Source organism: Sapajus apella, unplaced genomic scaffold, assembly GCF_009761245.1.
Source record: "Sapajus apella isolate SASKATOON/1434 unplaced genomic scaffold, GSC_monkey_1.0 scaffold2, whole genome shotgun sequence".
Lineage (NCBI taxonomy): Eukaryota > Metazoa > Chordata > Mammalia > Primates > Cebidae > Sapajus > Sapajus apella.
In genome coordinates this window covers 2,970,348-2,996,815 of record NW_022436942.1, presented here as the reverse complement: position 1 = coordinate 2,996,815, position 26,468 = coordinate 2,970,348, and the positions used below count along the sequence as shown (strand labels likewise).

At 38.2% G+C, this 26,468-nt stretch overlaps 1 protein-coding gene across 3 annotated transcripts in view; it reads left to right on the top strand.

Annotated features, from left to right (window-relative positions):
• The window catches only part of SSPN (sarcospan), a 110,788-nt gene that overhangs the window by 80,811 nt on the left and 3,509 nt on the right, over window positions 1-26,468 (top strand). For all 3 annotated transcript variants that reach the window (XM_032287052.1, XM_032287040.1, XM_032287048.1), the window contains exon 2: window positions 21,156-21,242. In XM_032287052.1, the coding sequence (XP_032142943.1) occupies window positions 21,186-21,242 (57 nt within the window). In that variant the 5' untranslated portion in view covers window positions 21,156-21,185. The remainder of the gene's footprint in view (window positions 1-21,155; window positions 21,243-26,468) is intronic.

Below are 26,468 nucleotides of genomic sequence, written 5' to 3'. Positions count from 1 at the left end.
AGTCATCTCTTAGTATCTGCATGGGGTTGGTTCTGGGACTCCTCATAGCAAAATTCACAGATACTCAAGTCCTTGCTACAAAATGGTGTAGTATTTGCATATAATTTATGCACATCCTACCATATACTTTAAATCATTTCTAGATTACTTATAATACCTAATACAATGTAAATACTATGTAAACAGTTGACATACTGTACTATTTAGGGAGTAATGACATGAAAAAAGTCTACATGTTCAGTACAGTCACAACCATCCTTTTTTTTACCCAAATGTTTTCGATCTGTGGTTGATTAAATTCATGGATATGGAACCCACTGATACGGAGTGCTGACTGTAGTTGTATATTAAAACACAAGCAAATTTATTTATAACATTTAAGACAACTATGAAGTAATAAGAAATGTGTTGTTACTCCATTTTAGCTTTTGGATTCTAGAAGAATTCAGAACATATTAACTTAGCATTACTTAGATTTTTTATTTCATTTTATAAAGTGGCAGGACTTTAAAAAGGAAGAGGTCATTTGACTTATTTTTCATTCTCCAAACTAGAACAGGACATGTTAGGATTGATGTGGCTGAATGCTAGATGTTGATATTACCACCCTTTTATGAAGAAAGAAATGGCATAATTTTCTCTGTTTGGTCTAACAATTGAATAAATTGCCAATATGATATCCACTTTCAATGTGGTCTGAGGAAATACATATTTTCTAGACTTGCTCTTGCCTTTAGCTGTATCTGTGACATTTCTATTAAGAGTGTTCTTTCACTGAATCCACTTGCTTGCATTGTGCCCTAAAGGGTTAATGATAACATTAAAAGAAAATACGCAAAGGTATGTTGAAGAGTTCAGCATATATGTTTCTATGTTACTGTAGGACAGTGTAAGACAGTCTGTTCTCACACTGCTATAAAGATACTACCTGAGACTAAGTAATTTATAAAGAAAGGAGGTTTAATTGACTCACCGTTCTGCATGGTTGAGAAGGCCTCAGGAAACTTACAATCATGGCAGAAGGCAAAGGAGAAGCAAGTCATGTCTTACATGGTGGCAGGAGAGAGAGCACTGGGGAAACTGCCACTTCTAAACCATCAGATCTCATGAGAACTCACTATCACAAGAACAGCATGAAGGGGGGAGCCACCCCCATAATCAAACCACCTCCCACCATGTTCCTCCCACCACACATGGTGATGACAATTGGTGAGAAATTTGGGTGGGGACACAGAACCAAACCATATCAGACAGAAATGGAAGCTAGCCATTAAACTTTAATTAGGTATAATTCACTGCAAAATGCAGTTCATTTTTAGGTCTTCCATCCTGGCAAACATCCATAAGGAAGTATGGGCCAAAAAAAGTCGATCAAAATCCAGGGCTGGATGGGACCTCATGATGTCATATTTTAACCTTCCAGTTATTACTTGCTGGGAATGTTCAAGTCTAGGTTTATCACAGTGAGTTCATAAGCTTACAGTGAACTGCTTTGACAAAAAAAAAAAAAAGTAGAACTACAGATGCTGGGAACAGGCTTTACAGCATAAGCTATATAAAAACCTATTCCATAGGCACACCCTCTTTCAGATGGTTTGGATGCAGTTTCAGATCTCTGTGTATTGAGATAAAACTTGGCAGGAGTAACTGTCAGATGCCTGAGTGAAGCAGCTCACTCCATCACCCTGGTTAATTTTAAAATTCATATGTGTATACCTACAAATATGGCATTAACTAAAATACATTTTTCTTTCTGTCTTAGCTCAGGCAGCTATAACAAAATACTGTATAGTGTGTGGCTTAAACAACAGACATTCGTTCTCTCACAGTTCTAGAGACTGAAAGTCCAAGATTTAGGGTGTCGGCATGGTCAGGGGCTGTGGAGGGTTCTCTTCCTGGCTTGCAGGCAACTGCCTTCCTGCTGTGTGCTCACGTGAGCTTTTCTCAGTTCATGCAGGTGGAGAGAGGGAGAGATCTCTTTCTTGTTCCCTTCTAATGAAGCCTCCAATCCTGTTGGATTAGGACCCCATGCTTAAGATCTTATTTAACCTTAATTACCTCCTAAAAGCTCTATCTCCAAATATAATCACTTTGGAGATTGCAGCTTCAACATAGGAATGTGGGGGGACACAATTCAGTTTATGGTACTTCCCGTGAGGTGTATACATTTGTACAACCACCTCAGTGATTCTTAAGCTCGTTTCACAGCTTATTAATGAAAGCCCTACGGCTTTCTTGGAACAGCTAGAAGTCTGAGTGTTTCCGATGGGGATTCTGAGCCAGTAAATTGACACGTGGAGGTACGGTGAGGTGGTGCGGCTCTGTGCTCATGCCAGTCGCGAGACATATGGAGGAGGTTGTTTTCATTGCATTTACAGATTGCTTCTTTTGTCAAATTTCTGTAAAAATAAAAATCAAGTAAATCTAGCTAGTGAGTACAATTCTAAGGTGAACTTAGGCATTTCCTTTGCTGCATTAACTCTTTAAGGCTTAGGAACCTCCATGCTGTAAATTCCTGTCTTTCTTTATGCTCCAGGGAGTACCTGAATGTCAAGATATAGCCCAAGGATACCTCGCTTCTCAGGCAAAGGTGGTTGGCTGAGTGGTACCCTTGGAGAATGCTTATATGTTCAGCCATTGACCAAGGCCGCTGTCCTGTGGGGGTTAGTGATCTCATACTGTGGGCATCCCCCGCCCTTTGAGCCTTATGGGGTCATAGCCTTTAGGAGGTGCCCTCCCTCTTTGGTAGATCTTCACTTTGACACACATTTAAGGGCTTCTCCTAGGACTCTGTTCACTCAGAGTTAAGAAATCCGAGCTGGACTCTGCTTTTCCTTTACCAAGTACTGTATTGCACAACCCAAGCCACCCAAGAGGGAAAGACCAGGGGAGACTAAAACCTGCAGCCTTTCATAACAATTGATCCAATCTCAGTTCCAAAATGAAAAGGCGCAGCCACTGTGGGACACTGTAAGCTCCCCAGTTTGAGTTTTGAGCATACTTAAAGTCAATGCTCTCTGACCTAATGTTGCTAGAGCCACAATCCCTTCCTAATCGTGAATTTCATAAATGTGAGTGTTTCAGTGGGGTGTTTTCCTGGGGCTGGCCAAAGTCCAGTAAGTGACTGGACATTGGAAGGCAAACAGTTTGTTCACAAGTGAGCATTCTCAGATTCTGTCAAAGTTGTTCTATTGGACCTGCTTCTAATCTTTGCAGAAATGAGCAACTCTCCCCTGGCTGGGAGTGCTGTGGTGCTGAGAGAGGAGGTGAGAAACCTGGAGGATGCGCTTTTAAATGCCATCCCACTCAGTTGTTTTTAAAGCATTGTATGCAGCAATCATTGTAAGGAGCAATTAAAAATACCTTTAAGTTATGTTATTATCAAGCCCTGTTTCTTGTACAGAAGAAATGACAGGAGACCAGAAAAGCGGGAGGGGAGTGTTAATGTGTTAACTAGACTCTGATGAGGGAGAGAATTTTAGCTTTATTACTAGGGGTGTGTGTGTGTGTGTGTGTGTGTGTGTGTGTGTGTGTGTGGACACACTCCCTAGCCAGAGTCCTTCTAAAGTATCAGGTGTGGTAGGCATATCAGGCCAGTAGACACAGGCTTAGCTACATCTCATGCTTAGGTATGCCAGGAAAGCTATGAAGGAGGCATTTTCCAAGACCAGGGCAACAGCATTTCAGTCTTCATCATTTCTGTTGGAGGGTGGAGGTGCTCTCCTCTCAGGGAGAAATTTGAGGACTGTGGCTATCTCAGGAAGACAGTGGGGCACCCAAGGCAGTGAACAGGGCAACCCTGGACTCCCTAAGGCAAACATATGATCATGAATGACAAGGAATTTCCTCATGACTGCTTACAGAATTCCGTATACAGAATTTGAATCTTTTCGTTTATGAGTTACATGTTCAATAAATAAGTTTATGTATATCTCTCTAGCTCTCTGCTAGTTGGGTTCTGAAACAAAAGGACCAAACCCACACAGGTTGACTTTGTCTCATAATCTTTCTGTGAACAAGTAGTTTGAGAAGCCTTTTAAAGGGTTTTGGTGTATTAAGGGCTCAGAGACTAACTGGGATTTTTTAAATGCACATAGGGTGACCGTAACTATTGTGTTATAGAACCCTCAAGAAATAATTCTTCTTCAGTCACCAAATCGTGTGCGTCACAAATTTTTCCACCTCAAGACCTCCCTGAAGGTTCGCTCCCCTTCTCTCTGTCCTCACACACAAATCACAAAAAGCTCAGTGTCTGACTAACCCGTGTTGCCATGGGAGGCGAGGGGGAAAAGTAGGGGAGGCTGCAGGCTGCTTGGGGACACTGACCTCCTCATGTTGAAAAGGACAAAACACTTTTCAAAGGAGAAGTAATATTATAATATATATTACTTTATGTTCCCTTATACTCTGTTTTTCATAAAGTGTTCTCAATTAGAAAAGCCACTTGATAATATTTTTTAAAGGTTGAACAAGATGGTTCTCTCATTTATACTCTCGTTCCAATGTTACATAATTCAATTTATATTGATTTACTGTACAATTTATATGCACTGTATTATTTAATATATTTGTATTTATTGTACTCTTTGACATATATGATCCCAGGAGTTTAATGTAGCATTATCTCCACAGTCATTTCTAGAATGGGACCTAATTTGAGAACTGACTGACTATGGCTGAGTAATGAAATCCAGCCCATAACTATACCACTGGAGTAGGCTAAACCCACATCAGCAAGATTCCTTTCCCTCTTCTGAGGGCTTCAAAAATCCCAAAGTGAAACAAATAAACTATAGGTTGTTTATTTCTTCCCACAAATACTGTTTGTAACAATTCTACCCCTCCTGTTGATTCATGAGAAAGGCTGGAAACACAATCTTTGATTCTCTTACATCCTTTGGAAATTGGTTATTTTACAAAAATAAGTATTTATACAACTTGGTGATTAGTTTCTGGTAAGCCATCACAAGAGTAAGTTAGGAAGTTGAGAAGAAACAGATCAGAAGCCTATAAAAGAGAGTGCTTACTAGTGAAAGAGAACCATCTCACACCCTAGCCGCTCTCCCTCTGTATTTTCATGTGCCAGGTGTGGTGCCCTCAGGAGCTTAGTCTCTGGGTGAGGAAACACAGGCACAACTAACTGCAATTTCGTTTTAAAAACCAAGTGCCAAGGTGGTGCCCTAAACAATGTACCGTGCTAGCATAGAGAAGAGCATGATGAACTCTCAGGGTAAGATCAGAAAAGGGAAGGAGAGGGGATCTGAAACTTTAGGAATGGCTCCAGCTTTGGAGCATGGGTAGAATCCTGGCTCTACTAATGTAGAATCATTTTCTAAAAAATGTTTGATAATGATTTCTTATTTTCATTTCTGTATGAGTTTGAACAAGTTATCAGTAATTCTGTGCAATTCTATGATTTTTAAAATTATAAACATTTCAATTGCATAACATAGAAATTAATAAAACACCCACATATCCATTCCTAGCTTTGCTAAATTTTAATATTTTGTTATAATTGCTTTGATTTTTTTATTTTTTAAGAAAGAAAACATTACAGTGCATTGAAGTCCCCTGTGTTTCATTTCTTAATCAAATTACCCTACTCCTTGTCTTCCCCAGAGATATGTACTATCTTGAATTTGGTGTTTTTCATACCTAAGCTTGTTTTCATACTTCAAAAATATGTATGTATCCATAACCAATACTTAAATTGTATTTTAAGTTTTATACAGATGGTATCATTTCTGTTCAACATTGTTTTTAAGATTTATTTATAATAGTACACAGATCCCATTCATTCATGTTTGCTATACTGAATTTCACTCTAGGCATATACAACATTGGCCAGGTACAGTGGCTCACACCTGAGATCACAGCACTTTGGGAGGCCAAGACAGGAGGATTGCTTGAGCCTAGGAGTTCAAGTCTGGGCAACATGGCAAAACCCTATCTCTATAAAAAATACAAAAATTAGCTGGATGTGGTGGCATGCGCTACTCAGGAGGCTGAGGTGGGAGGATCATTTGAAGCTGGGAGGTTGAGAGAGTGGTGAGCCATGTTCACACCACTGCACTTCAGCCTGGGCAACAGAGCAAGACCCTGTCTTAAAAAAAGTGGTGGTGGTGCGGGGATATGTAACAGTTAATTTATTTATTCTGTTGAAGAAAATTTGTTTTCAAAAATGATTTTTTATTTTGCAATTACAATGTTACAGTGAATATTCTTGTCTATGGCTCCCTGTGTGCATATTTTAAAATCTTATTAAAGCATATTCCTAGAAGTCAAATTGTTGGGTCATAAGATATAAGCATTGTCAAATTACCAGATATTGCTAAATCACTACCACAAATCCAAATTGGACTGACTTAGACTCCCACCAATGGTATATCAGAGTTATTTACCCATCTTATTTGTATCCAATGGTATCTTGTTTTAATTTGCATTTTGGGGTTACTACTGGAGTTGAATATATTTTATGCTGATTGGCCATTTTATTTTTTTTCTATCACTTATTTATTCAAAAAATATTTTCGATGGGATATTTGTTTCTTATTTATTTATAGGATTTGTTGCTTTTGTTACTTAATCTTTGTGGTTTTAGGTACTATAAATATCTTTTTCTGGTTGGTATCATGTCTTTTGTTTACGGTGCTTTTGTTATATAAAAAGATTTAATCTTAATGTATTTATATTTATCAGTTCTTTTTTATGGATTTGATATAGTTTAAAGAAATTTTCCTCTACTCCAAGGCCATAAAAATATTTTTTTCTATACCATTTTCTAAAAAAGATTTGCTTTTTGTATTTATGTCTTTATTATAAGTGGTTTGGCTTTTGCAATGATGGATGTGAGGGGTCTATATATTTTTCTTCTCATATGGATTACTAATTGTTTTAGCACCATTTAATAAATAATGAGTCCTTTCCACACTGATCTTTTACACCCATTTATTATCTGTCAAGTTTCCATATTAGATTTTCTTTGTGATTTTCTTTAGTTCTATTGTTTTATTTGGCTAGTACTATGCCAATACCATTGTCTGAATTAAAAAAATATCATAATGCATCTTGTTGTAAAGATGATAGGATAAGCAGCTCACCTCCAACCCACCCTCCTTCATTTTATCCTTCTTCAAAGTTTTCTTGGTGAGTCTTAGCTGTTTTCTCTTCCATATACACTTTAGAATAGGCTTTTCAAATTCTAAGAAAAATACTTTTGGTAATTTAATGGGATTTGTACTTTCTATATATGAGCAAAGATGATCTCACCATTTATTTGGGTCTTCTGTAATGTCTTTTATCTGGTCTTTTGATTATTGAGTTCACCTTAATTTCTTTGTGCTCAGTCCATATGTTTTCACATTAATTATTTGATATTTGATTAGACTTATTTTGTGACTAATTTTTATAAACATTTCAAAAATGCTTGGGAAAAATGTGGATTCTCTCATTTTGGGGTTTAGGGTTCTATATTCAATTTTAAAATTAAGCTTGTTAGCCATGTTGTTTCAGCTTCTACATGATTACTGGGTTTTTCTGCTTAATCTAAAGGTTACTGAGAGGTGTGAGTTATATGTTCTAAAATTATGTAATTTTGTTTATTTCTCCTTATAGTTCTGTCCATTTTCATTTAACATGTTTAGTCCCCTTAATAGCTACATACAAGTTAATAATTATAAAATGTTCCTTTAGTCCTAGGTTGACAGCTATTTTCTCTCAGTTTTTTGAAAATATTATCCTATTATCACTGGACTCCAATTATTGCTGCTAAGACATCTGCCAAACATCTAATTGTTGTTCCTTTAGAGGAAATATGCCCTTTCTGGTTGCTTTTCAGACTTCCTCTTTGTTTTTGGTGTTCTACAGTTTAGCTACAAGTATGTCTAAAAGTGGATTCTACTTTTGATAACCCTACTAGGGATTCACTATGTTTCCTGAATCTAATATTTTTGGGGTTTTCATGAATATTGAAAAAATTTGAGCCTTTTCCCCCTAATATTGTCTCTCTTTTCTTTAGTCCCTTTGCCTGGAACTGCTGTCAGATGTATATTTAGAATCTTCTTATTCTCCGCTCCGTATTTCTTATCCTGTCTAGTATGTTTCATCTCTCTTTATCTCTCTACGCTGTATCTTGGGTTATTTTCTCAGATCTTCCAGTTCACTATTTCCTTCTTCATTTACTTTTAATTTGCCTTTTACCTGTTCATTGAGTTTTTACTTCCAGCAATTTAAAATTTTCATTTCTAGAACTTACTGATGTTGTTACTGATACTATTTTCGTATATCCCTGGTGCTTCAAAAAATGCCCTCTTCTTTATGCCCAGTTCCTTCCTTCATGTCTTTAATTGTTTTTGAAAGTACTTTTTATAGGCTCTGCTCATTACTTCCATTATTTGGAATTCTTATAGCTCTAATTCTTAGAAAATGTGTGTGTGTGTGTGTGTGTGTGCATGTGCAGGGTGTGTGTGTGTGTGTGTGTGTGCACATGTACATGCGTATAAGAGCTGGCCTTCACTAATAATTAATTTTTCAAGTGTTTGCTAATTTTGGCTTGTGAGTTTATCTTCTAACAGGCTTTATGTGTGATAATTTGGTATAGCCTATTTGAGGGTACAACCCCTCAACACCAGTTTGTCTTGCCATATGTCCCAGTGGTGTTATAGGCCCAGACCCACTTTGTTTCCTTAACTTACTTATTATGAAAAATTTGAAGCATACACAAGAGTAGATAAAATTGTATAATAAACTTCTATATTCTCATCACCCAGCCTCAATATCTATCAACTCATGCTCAATCTTATCTGTATGCTCCTATATTTTCTCCACACCCACACTACATATCATTTTATTCATAAATATTTTGCTATGTAAGTCAAAAGATGAAAACTAAAAATAATCAGCATACTAACAATACACCCAATAGAATCAAACCACTGTTCAAATATCCAAGATTAGCTCATTAATAGTTCTTCATAGGTTTGTCAAAATCAGGATGCCAATAAGATCTATACACTGCAGTCGATTCGTATATTTCTAAAGTCTCCTTTACTCAAAAATTTAACCCCCTTTCTCTCCTTTCTCTTTCTCTTTCTCTCTCTCTCTCTCCCTCCCTTACAATTTGTTTATTGAAATAGCCAGGTTTTGGTTTATTCTTTCAGGATCACTTTCATGTTACTTTCTCATCTTAATAGGTTCCAGGACTAAGAAAGTAGTAGAAAAACCTCAAACTGCCCCCCTGTATCAGTTGAGACAGAATAATTTTCTCGATGACTTCCAGTGCTAGTGGGCTAATTGTTTTCTCATCTTATAAGGGATGCTATATTTATCCAGCATTTTACAGTGTTTTATAGGGAGAGAGCTTTCCTATAATTTAGTCCTTAATATTTTGCAGAAATTAAACCTCTTGATGCTTTTTAGAAATTTATTTTGGATCAACTTGCAAGTTTCTTATTCTCTCTGAGCTGCAAGTTTCTATGAAATAGAATAATGTTTTTTACTTTATTGCATTGTTTGGGGGAAAATGAGCTAATGTATAAAAAGTAAGTAATACAAAAAAGGTATACTTTCTGGGTAGTGGAGATAGCTGAGCAGGGTTTGATGAATAAATATGAGTGAATTCAAGATGGTTGAAAGAGTAGTACTATTACACTGGGTAGATAAGGAAAGAAAAGCACATTTTAGGTCAAAGGCACAATTTGTGTTCTGTGACTATTCAGCCCAGTTTTCATCTATAACCAACTTTATTGCTTCACAATTCTGCTGTTTGTACTTATTTTGTCTTTTGAGGATATAAATGCAAGAACTCTCAGCAGTTCCTATCAAATATGAATCTTAACCCAGATATACAAATTTGTGTTATAATATAAAAATGAGACCCAAACCAAAGGGATTCTACTTGAAGATCTCTGTGGTAAGTTATATACTAGGATAGTTGTCAGATTTCTCTTCTCGGTTTTCTGTAAATAGATAAAACGCTCAGACTTGGGCTTCACTGGTTTAAAATGATGAGGTATTTGCAATTGTTTCAAGCAAGGTTTTTGGAACTTATGAATTATAGTCACTTTGTGCTGGCACACGTCTTCCAGATCTTCCCAGCTTTCCAGCCTCACTTTGGCAGGAGCATCAAAGAAAGCACACTATATCCATAAGATTTGGGGGATTCACCCTCCTCTCATCCAGCTGCTGGTCACAAGTTCCAACTCCTTTTTATCGGTTCCATTGGGTCGTTTTCTAATGTCCTATAAAGCAACATAGGAGATACAAGTGAACATCTGCGAAGCACAATGTGTGCTGAGAAATAGGGCAGTCACTTAACAAGCACATTTTTCTTCCCACTCTTTCTGTGCTTGTACAACAGATCTGGCTAAACTACACAGCAATGCAAATTACAATGCAGCTTTGGTGGGAAAAAAATTATATAAGATTCTGGTTATCAAGTAGTTCCAAACAATGACAAAACCTCCCACTTTGAATTAGAAAGGGTGTATCTAGCCATACAAAGCACTTCGGCTTGGCATGTAAGTGCTTCAGACTTCTTTACCAACCAGTCAGAGCTTTTATCACAACATACCACGTGAATCCACTCTCATTTCTGACAATTACATGAGCAAAACTTCCCTCAAAAATTGCCTCATAAGTTCTTAGAAATTTTATTTTTACAATGCGTTTTCCAAAGAGATCTAGATTAGCAAAGTTGTTGGCGAGGAAGCCCTGCGTTTGCATTATAATTTAATTAGCATCTATTTTTGTTTACTTCGAATGTCTTTGCGTACTCATATATGAAAAATACATACATTTACAACAATTCAGATGTAGACCTGTCAGATATCAATTCCTTACGTAGAAGAACAGTTAAAAATAATAAGAGGATGGGTGTTAAACATGGGCTAAAATTCAGTGTGATTGAGCAGGTGTCTTTTCTCTTTAGACCCTGAAAGGAAATACTTTTCTGTGATACAATTTCTTGTCTAGAATTGACATCTTGCTGAGAAATTTTGATCTGGATTTCTACCATCTACTTTTAAAAATAATCTTGGATGTCGTCTTTGCAAAGTCAATATTAGAAATTGTTTTCCCCAACTCCCCGGAAAGATGTGGAAATGAGCAGATGAGGTTCGGTGTCGAAACCCAAATCCCTCGTGGGCAGGCAGAACTTAGTTCTTCCGTAAATAGGATTTCTGCACTAGAGCTTTTCATCTGCAACTTTTACTCTAATGAAAAAAAAAAAAAAAAAGTAAAAACAGTGAAGCTCTGGGGTTGGCGATTCTTAAGACAAATGAAAAGGCATTGAAAATCTTCCAGATATATCATAGGCCAAATAAAGCAGCCATTCGCAAAACTTCCTAGACATAAAAAGTTGTCGCTAGCTACAGTTGAGTTCACAGTGAAAAAGAAGCCTCTATTTTGAGCCTAGTTAGATAAAATGAAGAAAAAACTATTTTTTCAAGGTTATAATTAGTGCTGAGTTTTAATGCTCGTCCACTAATGCTAGTGTTTAGAGTCAGATTGTTACAGTGCCCCCCTCATCTCGGTAGTCAGTTCTGCCATAAATTCTTCAGTTTCTATTTGCGCCCTTGTTACTTCTGGAATTTGCATGAATATCTGTGCACTAACTTTGGCTGAAACAATTGTGCTTTTTTAAAAAAGCAATATTAACCTGGGGGCCTCATATGGCCAGAAAAGAGTTTTAATTGAACCGCATTTTTTTTTTCAGAAATTAAATGATTGTCATTGTAAAACCACAGTAGTGTAATCAGAGAAACATACAGTTGGGGATGGGGCATGGTTCCTAAGATTGGCATTTCTTGGGTAGCAGGTGATAAATAGGTTTGTAGGAGAAATATAAAGAGGCAGAAAAAGAAGTTTTATAACTCTTAGATATTTGCAAACTATGTCAACATTTTGGGGAAGATTTTTGGAAAGTGGGTCCTTGCTATGATAGCAAAATACCATCCTAGAGATGATGAAACTGAGGCTTGAAGGGTTTACTTGGTCAGTCAACTAGAAAGTGGTGGAGGTGGCATTTGAACCATTTCACTAGATCCAGAGCTAACATATACCACCTGTTCTCTGTCTTTAGGTACGTGGCCCATTTTGCTGTAATACTTTGTAGTTACCTTTTGTTGTCCTTTCTCAGAGGCATTCATATTTTGTCTATGGAACCTGTAAATTCTTAGATACTGATAGTGGATACATGTTGTTGGAATAACAGAGCCACTAAGGCTTTCAAACATCTATCTTTTTTTTAAATTATTTAAAGTGTTGCTGGATATTACCAATTCATTTTTTTATGGGGAACATATCACTTTGAGGATTTATTATTTGCATTTTACTAATCACTATGGGTCATGTTTGTTGGGAAAAGAAGCTATGATGACAACTGCTATATTCACCATAGCTCTTCTCAACAGCTGAGAGGTTATATATCTTATTTATTTGTTTATGGTCTGCCTCTTAACTTTAGCCCTATCAAGGCAGGGACTTTTATCTCTTCTGTTCCCTGTGGCATCTCCAAGCCTCAAAGAGTACCTGGCCCATTGTAGTTACACAATGAATATTTGTTAAATGAGCAGAATGAGATTATTTCTAATATGTGACCGAGTACTTATGTTTACATCTATTACTCATTTTGAGCTTGAATTTGAGCACAATTAGAGTTCCTATGAGATGGGGAAAAATACCTACTACAATTCCAGGCATGTTATTTATGATCTCTAAAAGCCAATTATAAACTATTATTTTCTCCATCTTCTACACAGTGAGACTGAGTCTCAATGACTAAGTCATGGTTCCCCAGTCTGGATGGTCATTTGGACCTCAAAAGTTTTCTTCTTCACACTGCCTCAAGATTGGTGCTTCCGCAATTCAGGAGAGGAGCAGATGGTAGAAAGTTCTCCAGATCTCTGCAGTTCTTGCTTATAGTGCTGTCAAGATTCCTCCAGGCAGGCGGCTGTGCCATGCAGTGGCTAAGAGCCAGGCTCTGTACTCTGACAGCACAGCCATTGATTCTGGTATATTTGCTGTGTGACCTTGAGTATAAAACCTTTCTAAACTTTGGTTTCCTTATCTATAAAATAGGTCTAATAAACAGTGACTGATTTATAGAATTTTCATGAAGACAAAATCGGGCAATTTACATGATTAGTGTGGTCCTTGCCATATAAAGCTGCTCAGTATTAGCCTTAAAACATCAAACCATCTAGACTAGATAATGAATTTTCTTACATAAAGATCATACCAAGTGACCATTGGTGCAAAGTAGACTACATATTTGTTACCAACACACTACATTTGTTATCAATTCTAAACATGGTTATATTGGTAATACATTTAAGACCCCTTAAATATACTCTAATTTTGGTCTACTCTAATAAACTAATACTTAATACACTAATAAAAAAGTGACTCTAATGGCAATGATCATGGTGACAGTAATCACTACGAGTTATTGTCCAGCTACATGGGAGGCATTAGCAACTTTATTTATATTATTATTAATCCTTGGAGTAACTATCAAAAGGGGACATTATTGTCTCCATTTTATAGATAAGGAAGCTGAGGCTAAAAATAATTAAATAGCTTTGTCCAAGATCATTTAGCTAGCAAAGTAACTGAGTCAAGATTCAAACTTTAATGCCCACGATGTAGCCTTGTCTCCTTAATTATGCTTATAGTTTTATACTTGATTTTATAGAACCAGATAAGCAGTTACCATTTATTGGATGAACTGTTACGTGATGTTTCAGGCATTGTGTCATTTTTACCTTTCTCACCTTATCCATTTAGGAAAAAGATTACATTTTGTGTTCTTTTATCTTGCTTTTACCCAAAATATAATGAAAAAGAATTAATAATAATAACAAATATAGAGAGGTGATATCATTCATATTTATACCACATTTAAGTCTACTTGATTAATACCCAAAATTTTGTCTTTAAAAAATAGTACATTGGGAAAAAAGATAGTTGATTCAATGTCTCTTACATTATAAAACAATGAGGGATTTTGATAAGTGGTCAGCAAGGTGGGGATTGTATAAGCTGCTGTCAGATGCTCATATTCACACCTGGCATAGATTGGCCAAATGGCATTAGCCATGGCAATACATTTCCCTGTGCCTCAGTTCCTCTGGGGATTAAATTGTGAATTTGCAAAGAGTATATCTTCTTCTCCATACTCCCAGTCCCTACCACAGTAGGGACTGGGAGTATGGAGTAAAGGTCATTGAGCTACATTCAGCTGGGGAGTGATACCTAGATTAGGGTGGACATTAAAAGCAAGATCTTAAAGATTATGCTGTAACCATTCTTTCTCTATTCCCACAAATCAGGAAATAAGCACTATGATTTCTCCTTGGCACTCTTCTCTGTATCTTTATGCGGATTCTGTAGGCTGATTATAGGAATTCCAAACAATTAGTAACAAGTAATGTGCCAAATGTAGTTACCGACCAATCTCACTTGTTAATCAGATACTTCTGTCAAAAACGGGACCCAGAAAAGGCAGAAATGGGGTGGAGGTCATGCTGGAGCATTTCTGATGGGCTTGCAACAGCTGATTGCACATATCTCTTCCTAACTTTGCTCAGTGACTTTGTGTTGGCTATCTTGAAATCAGATGTAGTAGATGTAGTCACACCTTGGAAATTAGCAAATGCTACAAAATAGTGCTTCTCTAACTGGTTGCTAAACATTTACCATCACGCCACTGTAGAGGTGGTGCAATTTAGAGGTGATTGTTTTGCTTTGGGTTGGAGTGGCTGATGTCCTTTAACAATAGCAGAATGCCACATCACACTCGACGATTTAGAGATGTTCCTCAAACCACCAGTCAGATACATTGAGCCAACAGGCTCTACAGTGAGGTCATATTTAAATAGCAATGAAGACACAGGATTTTCTCCCCCAATTTGAAGGATTCCTATGATAGCAGAGACTAAATTTCTTTATGGGAAGCTAACACTTTTGTAACACAATAGTAATACCAAAAATTCAGGTGCAACGCGTGTATATCTAATGTTTTACATTTCTGAAGCCTCGGTTTTCTCTCCCTTGAAAAATGCGTTCTTGAGATAATTAAATGCAAGAACGCATGTCAAGTGTTCAGCATTGGGCTTAACATTCTGCAAATACTCATAAATGGTATATATCATTATTACTGTTATATTATTGTTTACAATAAATGACTTTCTATAGGAAATTTCACTAGTCAGTGTGTCACTCTGGACCCCTAACCAGTTCAATAAACTCCACACCAGACATCAGCATTTAGAACACTGTGCTTATAGCTTAGCCTAGTCGTTCTCAAAAGGGTTGTCCCATCACCAGCAGCATCAGCATTTCCTGGGAATTTGTTAGAAATGCAAATTCTCAGTCCTTACCCCAGACCTATTGGATCAGAAATTCTGAGGATGGGACCAATATTTACTCACCTCTTCATGTGATTTTGAACCACTCTCTTAGGGTTTGTCTTACAATAAGGCAGTGGCAATGAAAAATGTTTAAGTCATGTTAAAATATTCTCTCCAGTCTTCCTGAAATCTTGATTGGATAAGCAGCCTTTAATAGACCCATGTGAAATGTTCTGTGGCATATCATTCAATTTTCTGGTCTGTTATGTGTTAACAATCCTCCTAAGAATATACTCAATTGACAGACTGCAATATATTTATCATTTGTTGAAAATAACTTCTAATACTTTACCTTAATGTGTATTAAATAGATGATAATCCATGGAAATTCTCTTAAGAAATAGCCAGAGAAACATTTACAGTTCTGCTACTTCTCTTGTTGATCAATTGATTTTGCAAACATCAGAAGAGAGTTCATCTTGTTACTATATTGATTGAATTAAAGCCCTTTAAATACAAAGGTGAAAGTTGATTAACTTATAGAAATAGAATCCCATTGCAGGCACGTGATGAAACGGGGGTAAGGAAGGAGAAGAAAAACACTGAAAGACATTTGACAGGGGAAGGTTGTGTTCCCAGACAACCTTGTCAAGCAGCACTGTTGACAACAAAAGGAAGAAAACAAATAAATTGGAGGTTGTGTGAATGTCACAAGACCAGAATATAAATACATGTGACATGGAGTGAGTAAATACCAATAATTCTCATTCTCACAAAATGTTTTAGGGTGATACCTTCCAGCTATGACAAAATCAAAAGGAAAAAAAATAGCAAGTAGGTAAATCTCTAAGACACTGATCCAGTATCTACCTTTCATAATACAAACCCTCAAAAGACATCACTGCAGGTATAATAGGCCAAATAACAAAGACGAAGAGAGTATGTGACACTACTCAGGACTCGCACATCCACAGAAATGGATTTAACATTCAGAGACCATTTCAGACCTAACTTTCTAGCTCACAAGAGAGAATGCAGACTTCACCCTGTATGGACAAAAAACAGTATCTTCAGACAGAATGTGGAATTTTGGACTTCAGTTTTCTCTTCACACTAAACAAATTGTAGAAACACAAATCCAAAAATAGGTTTAAGTGATGATTACGGTCTTTCTTCTTTCCATTAAAAATCACTTTAAGCTTTTCTTATCAACTTAATTATTTCCATGCACATGGATTGAATCTTAACAAGCTCTTAATTGCTAGTTGCCCTGTTGCCCTCTCAGCACTAGCTTTCCCAGTGCCACCCATGTTCCATGTGGCTTTGTGCTCTGTGACACCGCCATCTGCCTCAGGCTTGGTGTCTGGTCCAACAAGCACCTTCTTGAAAACCTAACATAACTGTCTTTTTCCTGTGCCATGGGCTTCACCTCACCATATCTGATGGGAGCTCTGGCCTGGACTCTAGGAATGTTGTTCCAGATAGGCCTGGCGGGTCTCACTGCCCATTAACATGACCCTTCCTTGCTGGGAAGCCAGAACACCATGTCTTCCTGGCACGCTCACGTCCTGCCAGCTCGGGAAACAAAACCCTTAGTCTAGCATGAGAAATCTGGTTTTCTCTCCATGGCCAGAAAACCTTCAGTTTTTGGTATTCAGTAAAGACTACCCTTCTAAAATGTGCTTACCCTGAACATCAATAAACTCTTTGATAAAGAAGTCTTGTTATAACATGCAAAGCTGTAGGTAAAAAAAAAATAATAAAAAAATAAAAATGAAAGTCTCCTCTCACCTTAGAATATATCAAGCCCTATCAGAAGTCCAAGAAATTAAAATATGTTGAATAAATTTAAGCTTTATAGCAAATACCCTGTGAAAGAACCTAATTAAAGCTTTAAAAAATCTAAAAGGATAATCCATTTCATAATTTTTAGGCATGACAGGACATAGAACTACAATTATGAGAAATATACCCAAGATGCTTTCTGTTCAAAAAATTCAAAGATTCTTCTGAACTAACTGGATAACTAACTGGGCCCTTTTTCTGTTTTCAGACTCTCTCTGGATGGACCACTGTTTCCTATGGTATCAAGTGCTTCACATGTGGTGATGACTAACAAATCCTTGCCTCCAGCCCAGGCCTTGTTCCCAAGCTCTAAGGTGATATGGCTGCCCTTTGTGTCTACGTGGGATCATCATTCTCCACTCCCATTCTGCCCCTCCTTTTATATCTTATTTCATTAAATGTCCACACCACCCACCTGGCAGTAACTTCCTGACCTTTCCCGCTTCTCAGCTCTTAGTCAATCTTTAGAGCCTATGGATTCAGCTTGTTTACTGTCACTCAAACACACCCACTCTCTATCCCTACTTCTACCTAAGCTCAGACACTCATCATTTCTCAGGTGAAGAATGGCCTCTAGATGGTCTTTCTCTCTTCCCAAGAATTGCCCCCATCCAATCCATTCTTCATAGACAGAAGGACCATTCTAAAAGCCAAAGTCGACCACACCCTTCTGCTGCTTAAAATGTCCTAGTTGAAATCAAAATCCTTTGTGATCTATTTCCTGCCCGTCCCTGCAAACACATCTTTTGCCTTTTATTTTTTTCTCTGCACTGGACCTGGACCTAGAGGAATCCTTGAATATTTACTCTGCCTTTCTCCATGCCTTTGCACCTGCTATTACTCTCTGCACAGAATACTTTTCCTCACACTCTCCTTCTAGCCAATTTCTGCATATTCTCAAAACTCTTCTTTCTCCAGGAAGTTTCCTCAACTTTCTATCAGGCTAATTACTCCTTCTAGGTATTCCTATAGCAGATATAGTCCTAGTACTTATAAAATATTGCAACTGCATTCTCCTTTCTTTTCCCACTGAACTGGAGATCCTTGGATGCTGGATAGTCCTTGGTGTAAGGGCCTGTTTTTCCATCTCTTATTTCTGAGGATCATACAATAACACCAGGTCTGCCTGTTGTATGTTCTCCATAAAATTCTGTGAATTGAATAAGTCAAATGCTCTAGAATGAGGTCATATGTTCCTATGCAACTTCTTTCTGGAAGCCAGGGCAAATGAAGGCTACAACGAAGTAGCTACTGCTGAAGTCAGAGGCACTGAATCAGATTTTTAAGGTGCTAGTCAGTTAGGCCTTATTATAGGAATGTGTCTCTTATGAAGACAAAGAGGAAAGTCTTGGCAATTGCCAACTTCAGCTGGCAGTCTCTAGGGAAGAAGACAGTTATATGGGAGAGAGCCTGACCCTCTGCACCTGCAGACAGAAACTCACAGGCATGTGCCTATGGATATAAGCAGGATTACAAACCTCAATCTGGTTTGTCACCAATAAACAAAAAGTAGATCTTTCTTTGATTGTTTCAAGTTCTATAAATTCTTAATGTGAGAATAAATAGTAAAATCCTACAGTTCTTATCAAACTTATCCTTCAATTTAGTATTTTTTACAAATGAGTTTTAAAAAAGAACTTCATCCTGACTTGAAAATGCCATGTTAAGGGCTACACAAATAACATCAGTATCTTTACTTTTGTATCTGCCAATCTTCTGGTGAAAAGCTGCCTCCCTGGATCCTATCTGTTTTGTTTTCTCCCCAGATCTCTTCAGTCCATGCCATGCTGACATGTTTTACTGCTGTGTCTCTCCACTGCATGTATTATCTATTGTTATTAAACACATATTACCCACTGCATGTTATCTACATGCTGTGTTTCTCCACTGTACATATTATCTACTGCTACTTAACCATGCAGCCATTTCCATTCAATTATGGAAAACTCTGGAAACAGTCTGTAGTAAGAGAAGGCTTGGCTTTTGACTTAATGGTCCAATAGAAATCTAAACAGCCCACAACTGGGCAACAGATGTGGGCATAGGCAGCTTATTGATTGTGTAACCAAAGGGAAAAGAGGGTAAAAGTTTTACCTTAAAATGCCCTGTTGGCTTTGCAAACAGTTTCTCTACCCTAACAGGGACTGCCTATGGTTTGAAACTGGCCCTGGGATAGGAACTATGAGTATGAGCAAACCAGTTGTTTAATGACTTGCTAGGTGACTCTCAGCCACTCTTCCAACATCTGTCTCTAGTAAAAGTATGCTTATCAGGAAATGCAATTCTGTTGCTGATATTTTCTATTTTAAAAGTGTGGAACTTTATCAATGTTTTAAGCTTTCAAAATTGAATGTGAATAGATGTGCTTTGATTAGAAACTCTAAATCATGCTTCTAAAACTCCAGTTCATAAAAAAGAAAATGCGGTTTGACAGATTGAGTATATTTTCCTTCAAAGCTGCTATTTCTCTGGCCAGCCTTCTTTCAGTAGGCACATCCACCATCTTTTTCTCATTGATGCACTAACCTTGCAGGTCACTTCCAGTTTCTCCCTCTCCAGGTCCTCCCATCAGTTATGCAATAGCCAAGATGTATAGATTCAGCTTTTACTATGCCTATCCTCTCCATCTATTTCTCTGAATTTGCGTGCTACTATCTGAGCTCTTGTTCACCTGATATATTGAGCCTGCTCAGATTAGTAAAATAATACCCTGATGTTCTCACTGCCAACTCACCCAACATCACTGCTAACTTACCTGAAACGTATCTCTCAAATCATGTCATTCCCTGCTCAAAAATTTTCAAGGGAGTGCCACTGCTTACTAAATCAATTCCATATCACCAGATTTTCATTCTACCTTTTTTTGCTCTATATATATATTATAATAATAATTTATTTTTTTTTTTTTGAGATGGAGTTTCACTCTCCTTACCCAGGCTGTAGTGCAATGGTGTAATCTTGGCTTACTGCAACTTCTGCCTCCCAGGTTCAAGCGATTCTCCTACCTCAGCCTCCTGAGTAGCTGGGATTACAGGTGTGTGCCACCATGCCCAGCTAATTTTTGTATTTTTAGTAGAGGTAGGGTTTCACCGTGTTGGCTAGGATGGACTTGAACTCCTGACCTCAGGTGATCCACCCACCTCCGCTTCCTAAAGTGCTGGAATTACAGGCATGAGACACCGCACCTGGACTATATGTCGTTATTTTGAACTATGGGTAAACCATGTGTGCACATTGGCTGCTCTTTCAACACAGTCTTTATGCAGTCCTTCCTCTGTGCTATTGCTTATGATGCTGCTTTGTCCCAAGCTACCTGATTTGAATCCTGGTTCCACTATTTACTAGCTTTGTGCCTTTTCTTTCTCACTTACAATATGAGGATTATAATATCACCCACCTTATAGGGTTTTGTAACAATTACAGGAGGAAATACAATCTAATGTCCTTAGAAGAGCCCCTGCATGTAGTAAATATTTAGCTAATGTTAGTAATCACGTTTTATTTCTTTCAAGGACCATTTCAAATCCATGTCTTGATGGAAGCCTTTTATATCACCCAACTCAATGTAATTTCTTCCTCTTTTTATACTTCGTTGAATAATATTTAACATGTAATGTCTTGCCTCAGCTTAGTGTGTGCATTTATTTTGGCTTTCACTGGATTGTAAACTGATTAACACTGAGTAAACTTCATTCATGATTATACTCTCCGAAGGATCTTATATAGCACCTGGCATATCAAAATAACTTAGCAAATGCTGGCTAAATGGAAATCAATTGATTTTACTAATTTTAAAGTGGTTTTCCACAAGCTGAAAGAAAAACACAGTACATAAAGATAAGTAAATGAAATGGACAGCTTTATAACATGGATGTGACTGGTGAAAGACACGGAGACTGATGTCATTTGAATGCACAACTTGCCCTGATAACATCCTTTTCTCTGTGTTTTCCATTACAGGTCTGCTTAGTGGCCTATCTTGGCTTGTTTATGCTTTGTTTCTCATATCAGGTTGATGAACGGACATGTATTCAGTTTTCTATGAAGGTAAGTTGTGATTGTTCTTTCTCTTTTATCGTCACTTAGAAAGAAACCCAAGTACAAAATAAAGGAGTGCCTTCTTAAGGGATTGCATATCTGATTAGTTAAGAAATTGCATTTTTAGGCAGGCCAAAAAATGTTTTAAGAGGGCATTGATCCAGACCTCAAAGGTAATGCTGATTTTTTTTAAGTCTTAATTTCCATGAACTGGGTTGGCCTGGAGGATCTGAAGTCTGTCCTTCAATGCCCTTAAAAGGAATGTTGAAAATTCATCAGTTCAACAAAACACTTGGCCAGAAAAAAAGGTGTCTCTTTCAGTGCCCACTTCCGTATCTCGGGGGTTATTTGGAATATTTTAATAATGAAACAGTCTAAGTGTATTTCCCCTTGTAGGTGGGATCACTGAGACAGAAAAAGTACATTGGGTGCATCCAAATGCTCTGTGCCAAGAGTCTCAGGGCAAAGTAGGGGGGACGGGTGGTGGGATGTGCATGGTTTGGCAAACGTGTGTGTCTTTTATTTGTGTGTATCTTTTCTCTGTTAGGGACAGTGCATTTGGTTGGAGCCAATTCAAGTACACAGCATTTTCAGTGCACAATAGAATCTACTCCAAAGGGAAGCAAAGACACTCCTTTTCAGGGTGTATGGACATAGACACAGAGCTTAGCAATCAGACCTAATAGAAATCAAATTCCTTCATTTTCTCTCAGCCACTGTAGCAAAGAATAAAAAGCTTTCTTTAATCTTTTTTTTTAAATTTGGTCCGCTCATATTGTTTTTTCTTCTACAAGAAAACATATAAAATCTGGATTATTTGTTCACTACAATGAGAAAACATAAGACATAAGAGTAAGTGAATGATATTATTTGGAAGTTATTAAGATGAAAAAAATAAGATGTGTTGGAAGATTCTAGCATAATGAAGCTGTTGATATAAAAAAGCAATGGGATGATATCCTTTAAAATCAAGCTATAAAAAGTAATGAATAGAATTAAAAAGGTTACATTATAATAACTAATTCTAAAAAGCTGGTTACACAGAATGTATGATATGATCCTACAGAAAAAATAAAAGCTCTAATGAACATAGAAAATACAATTATCTACAAGTGGTGGGATTATATCTGCATTTTGCAGAGTCTCTAATTTTGAAATGTTCTCCAATAGTTAGACATAACGTTTCTAAGTAAAAAATTAATAGATGCTATTTTTTTTAAAAAAAGATAAAGTTAGAATTTTGGTGGATAGGGCTTCATTTGGAAATTGTACTTTTCTGTCTTAGTACTTTCCTTAAAAGAAGGCCAGATACAGTAGACATCAGTCTATGTTTACTTTTTGTTGCAGAGGTTTGACTAAAGAGCAAGTCTTGGTGATTAAAAAGAAGAAGCCAGAAAGTTTAGTAAGAAATGGCCTGTTAAATTACAAGAACTTCATCCAGTAGCTGAAGAACACCCAAAACTATGTTTTTATTAGTTTATGTGAAATGCCCTCATCCCCCCCCCCCACCACCATGATCTGGAAAACAGCAGAGGCAAAAGCCTCAGCTTCAGAGATACTCCAGTGTCATCTCAACATCTGCACCTTAGTTAAAATAGGGAGCAGGAGAAAAATAGACAAAAAAAAAGTCACTGCCAATGTCAGCCAGGTTGAGGATTCCCCACTAGGAAGATCTCATTAGCTATCTCTTTTTTCCACCCGTGACAGGCATTGACAAATACTGAGGCACTTTTCTCTTTTCCTGAATGTGACCTTCCTTGATGCTTGCTGCTAGCTCTCTAAGGTTGCATGCTACATTATCTTCAGGTTGAAAGTGAGCTTCAGCCCATCTCCAGGTTTTCCAATGACACAGCAGGGGACAGCTGATTTCACTCATGCTTCTCACACTATTGGGGGACCGAGGCATAACTGGCATCTTCATAGGGCGTTTCTCACCAGCATAGGTGCGTTTTGGTGCCCCCATCTCGGCACCCTGGCCTAAGCTTTGTGTGAGGATTTATTTCCTCCTGTTGAATGCCCAGATAGTCAGGACAAGCAATCAGGCCATGTTGACCATCTCATTGTAGTCAGCACGCGTACACACACACACACACACACACACACACACACCCTCCCTTTCTCTTACAGACAATAGCCACAGGCTCTTTTTTTTTTTTTTTTTTTTCCTCAAGGTGAGACAGCCCTCTGGGAGGGTCGGGGATTGAGAGCAGGAGGGTCCCTTTGCAGGCCCTCGATGCCACCAGCGCGTTCCTTTTTCCTCCCTGGGCTTTGCCTCTGGGCTTGGCTGGGCATCGGCTGCAAGTCGCGCTTCCTGCCTTTCCTCTGGCCTGACTTTCTCAGGGCTCCCCTGGAGGTTCGGAAACGTGTTGGGGGCATGTGCCTGAGGAAACATTCCGGGGCACGTTCCCTCCTGTCCACATCCGGGAGGCCCCTGGGCTGCTGCAGCAGCCTCCTCCCGAGCGGCGCGCTGCAGAGGGGCCCTTCCCGTTCAGGCCACCGGGGAAGGTAATTAAATTGGAGCAGAAACACCCTCCTCCCGAGGTCACCTAACGCGAAAGCTGCAGGCCGGGTACCAATTAGAGGCAGCGAGCGAGCGGAGACGCGCCCGGGCGCTGCTGTTACATAAACGCCCGGGGCCACCGCGCCTCCGCCCGCTGCGCAGCGCTGGGCTGATGGGCTGACACCCTCAAGACAGATGCCTCCCGCTCCGGGCTTTTATCAAGATATGTTTGCTCGGATTCCCAAGGTCATCGTAAACACTCTTCCTTATAGTTTATTCGTGCCGCGTAGGTAAAACAAGCCACTTGATTTTAAATTACAGATTCTAACCCAGAAGCTTGTTGCTGTCAGATGGGTTAAAAGCCATGAAGGAAAAATGCTACAGCGCTGCAGATGCAGCCTGCAGGCTTTAGGGGGAATCGAGTATATATTTATGTCTTAAAATGGATAAGAAACTTGCTTCCGTGGCTTCCTCTAGTTTGCTTAATCTGATGCTTTCCTGAGTGGGAGAAGCCGAGTCATTATGTGTGAGACAGATATGGACGATTAATTTTATTCATACTCAGAGAAACTAAGGAGCATGTTTTTTCTTTGTGTTCTCGTTGGGTTCTAGCATATTTGAACGGTTCAATTAAAATTGAGCAACCACTGTGTTTGTGTAAATGTTTACATCCTTCCTACAAGCCAAGAATGCATAGTTACTCCCACATGACAAAGTAAGACAAAGGCAGTCGAATTGTTATCCTCAGTCCTGAGAAGACAGCTCTTTCCATCCCTACTAATTTGCTTATTATTTCACAAATACTTAAATAGTGCTCCTGTGTACCAGACGCTGCTCTAAGCTCCTTACAGACATCAGCTCTTTTGATCCTGGTAATTATCCTGTGAGTAGGTGCTATTATGATCATCATGCCAAGTTTACAGATGAAGAAATACAGGTGTACAAGGATTGCTGAATTTGCCCAAGGACCATAGCTAGTGAGGGGAAAACCAGGATTCCAACCTAGGCAACCTGACTCCCTGGTTCATGCTCTTAATCATCAGCCGGTACTGCTATGCACTTGTTAAATGGTCTTGGGCACACCTTTTAATCTCTGAACCAAAAAGTCATCTTTTAAAAATAGACAAAATTCCCATTTTCAGCAAATGGATTTTTGTGACTATTATGAATTAGTAAAATCTTTTTCAACTATTTGAATTATTTGCAGATTGAGAATGAGAGATTATTGTCATTTCTTCAAGATATTGTCCCAACAAATGTTACAGAAAATTGCTATCTAAGGGGCTGGGTGCAGTGGCTCACGTCTGTAATCCCAGCACTTTGGGAGGCTGAGTCAGGAGGATCACTTGAGGTCAGGAGTTTGAGACCAGCCTGAGCAACATGGTAAAAGCCTGTCTCTACCAAACAATACAAAAATTAGCTGGGTATGGTGGCGCACACCTGTAGTCCCAGTTACTCAAGAGGCTGAGGCATGAGAATTGCTTGAACCTGAGTGGCAGAAGTTGCAGTGAGCCTAGATAAAGCCACTGCACTGTGTCTCAAAAAAAAAAAATTTGCTATCGAAGGATGTATGAATGTTAGAGGTAGGAAGGTAATCACAAGACGCCTGCCCCCCACTTTCATCCATTGATGTCAATAAAACAAGTAGAGAAAATTCCAATTAGGGTCATTCTACTAAACAGGTGACTACCAGGTGGGAAATGATCATTTTAACCTGGGCATCCATGCTGGTAAAGTCATAGATGTACCATTGTTCCCAGAGCAAACTGTTCCCAGTTCTCTGCCAGCTATACTGGGAACACAGTTTCAATGGGATACACACACACACACACACACACACACACACACACACACAGAGCACAGCCAAGACAGTTTAATCTGGCTCTTGGCACCGAGAGTTTGAAGTCAGTAATCAAGCCTGAATATTTCAGAACAACTCAGAATTGTTCAAATACTCTGCCCCATTGGTCCTACAAAATAAATCCATATTTTTAAGCCTAAAACTCCAATTTTTGCATAAAATAGAGTCACTGGAAATATTGAGGGCCAGATGCAGTGGTTCATGGCTCTAATCTCAATACTTTGGGAGGCTGAGTTGTGAGGATCACTTGAGGCTGGGAGTTCGAGACCAGCCTGGACAACATAGCAAGACTCCATCTCTTACCAAAAAAAGTTTTATGATGGTGTCACTTTGTATTTATCTGGTTCCCTTCCGCCAAGGAGCACCAATATTGAGTATAATCCTTGTTATGTTCCTGAGATATAAGATGTTTCTACAAACTTTTACAGATGAAGATACTTAGGTTACATCTGACAATCCTTTAAATGATTTGAAGAGGAAAAAGAATGTGTGTTTAAGATCTCTTTGATGAGAAGATCTAAAGAATCCATGTACTCCTTGGTTAAGATAGACTAGTTAAGATGTGTTAAGAAAAAAAATGGCTTTAACTAATTCTACTCTCTTCCAGTGATGTCAGTTATACAGTCAAGCTGTATGTAATCCCTGATGGATTCCCTTACAGGCAAACTAGACATAAGCTTAGGGCACCAGCAACCAGTATGTACACCCACAGCTACACATACATGCACACATACCACTCAAGAAAGAGAAAAAGTAAAAATTAAATATGGCGTTCCAAATTTAAGACTTAAAAATACTTGAAATCATCATTGTGTGGAAAACACTCATTTGGAGGACTTTTGTATGCATACTTTATAGTGTCACATATATGTTT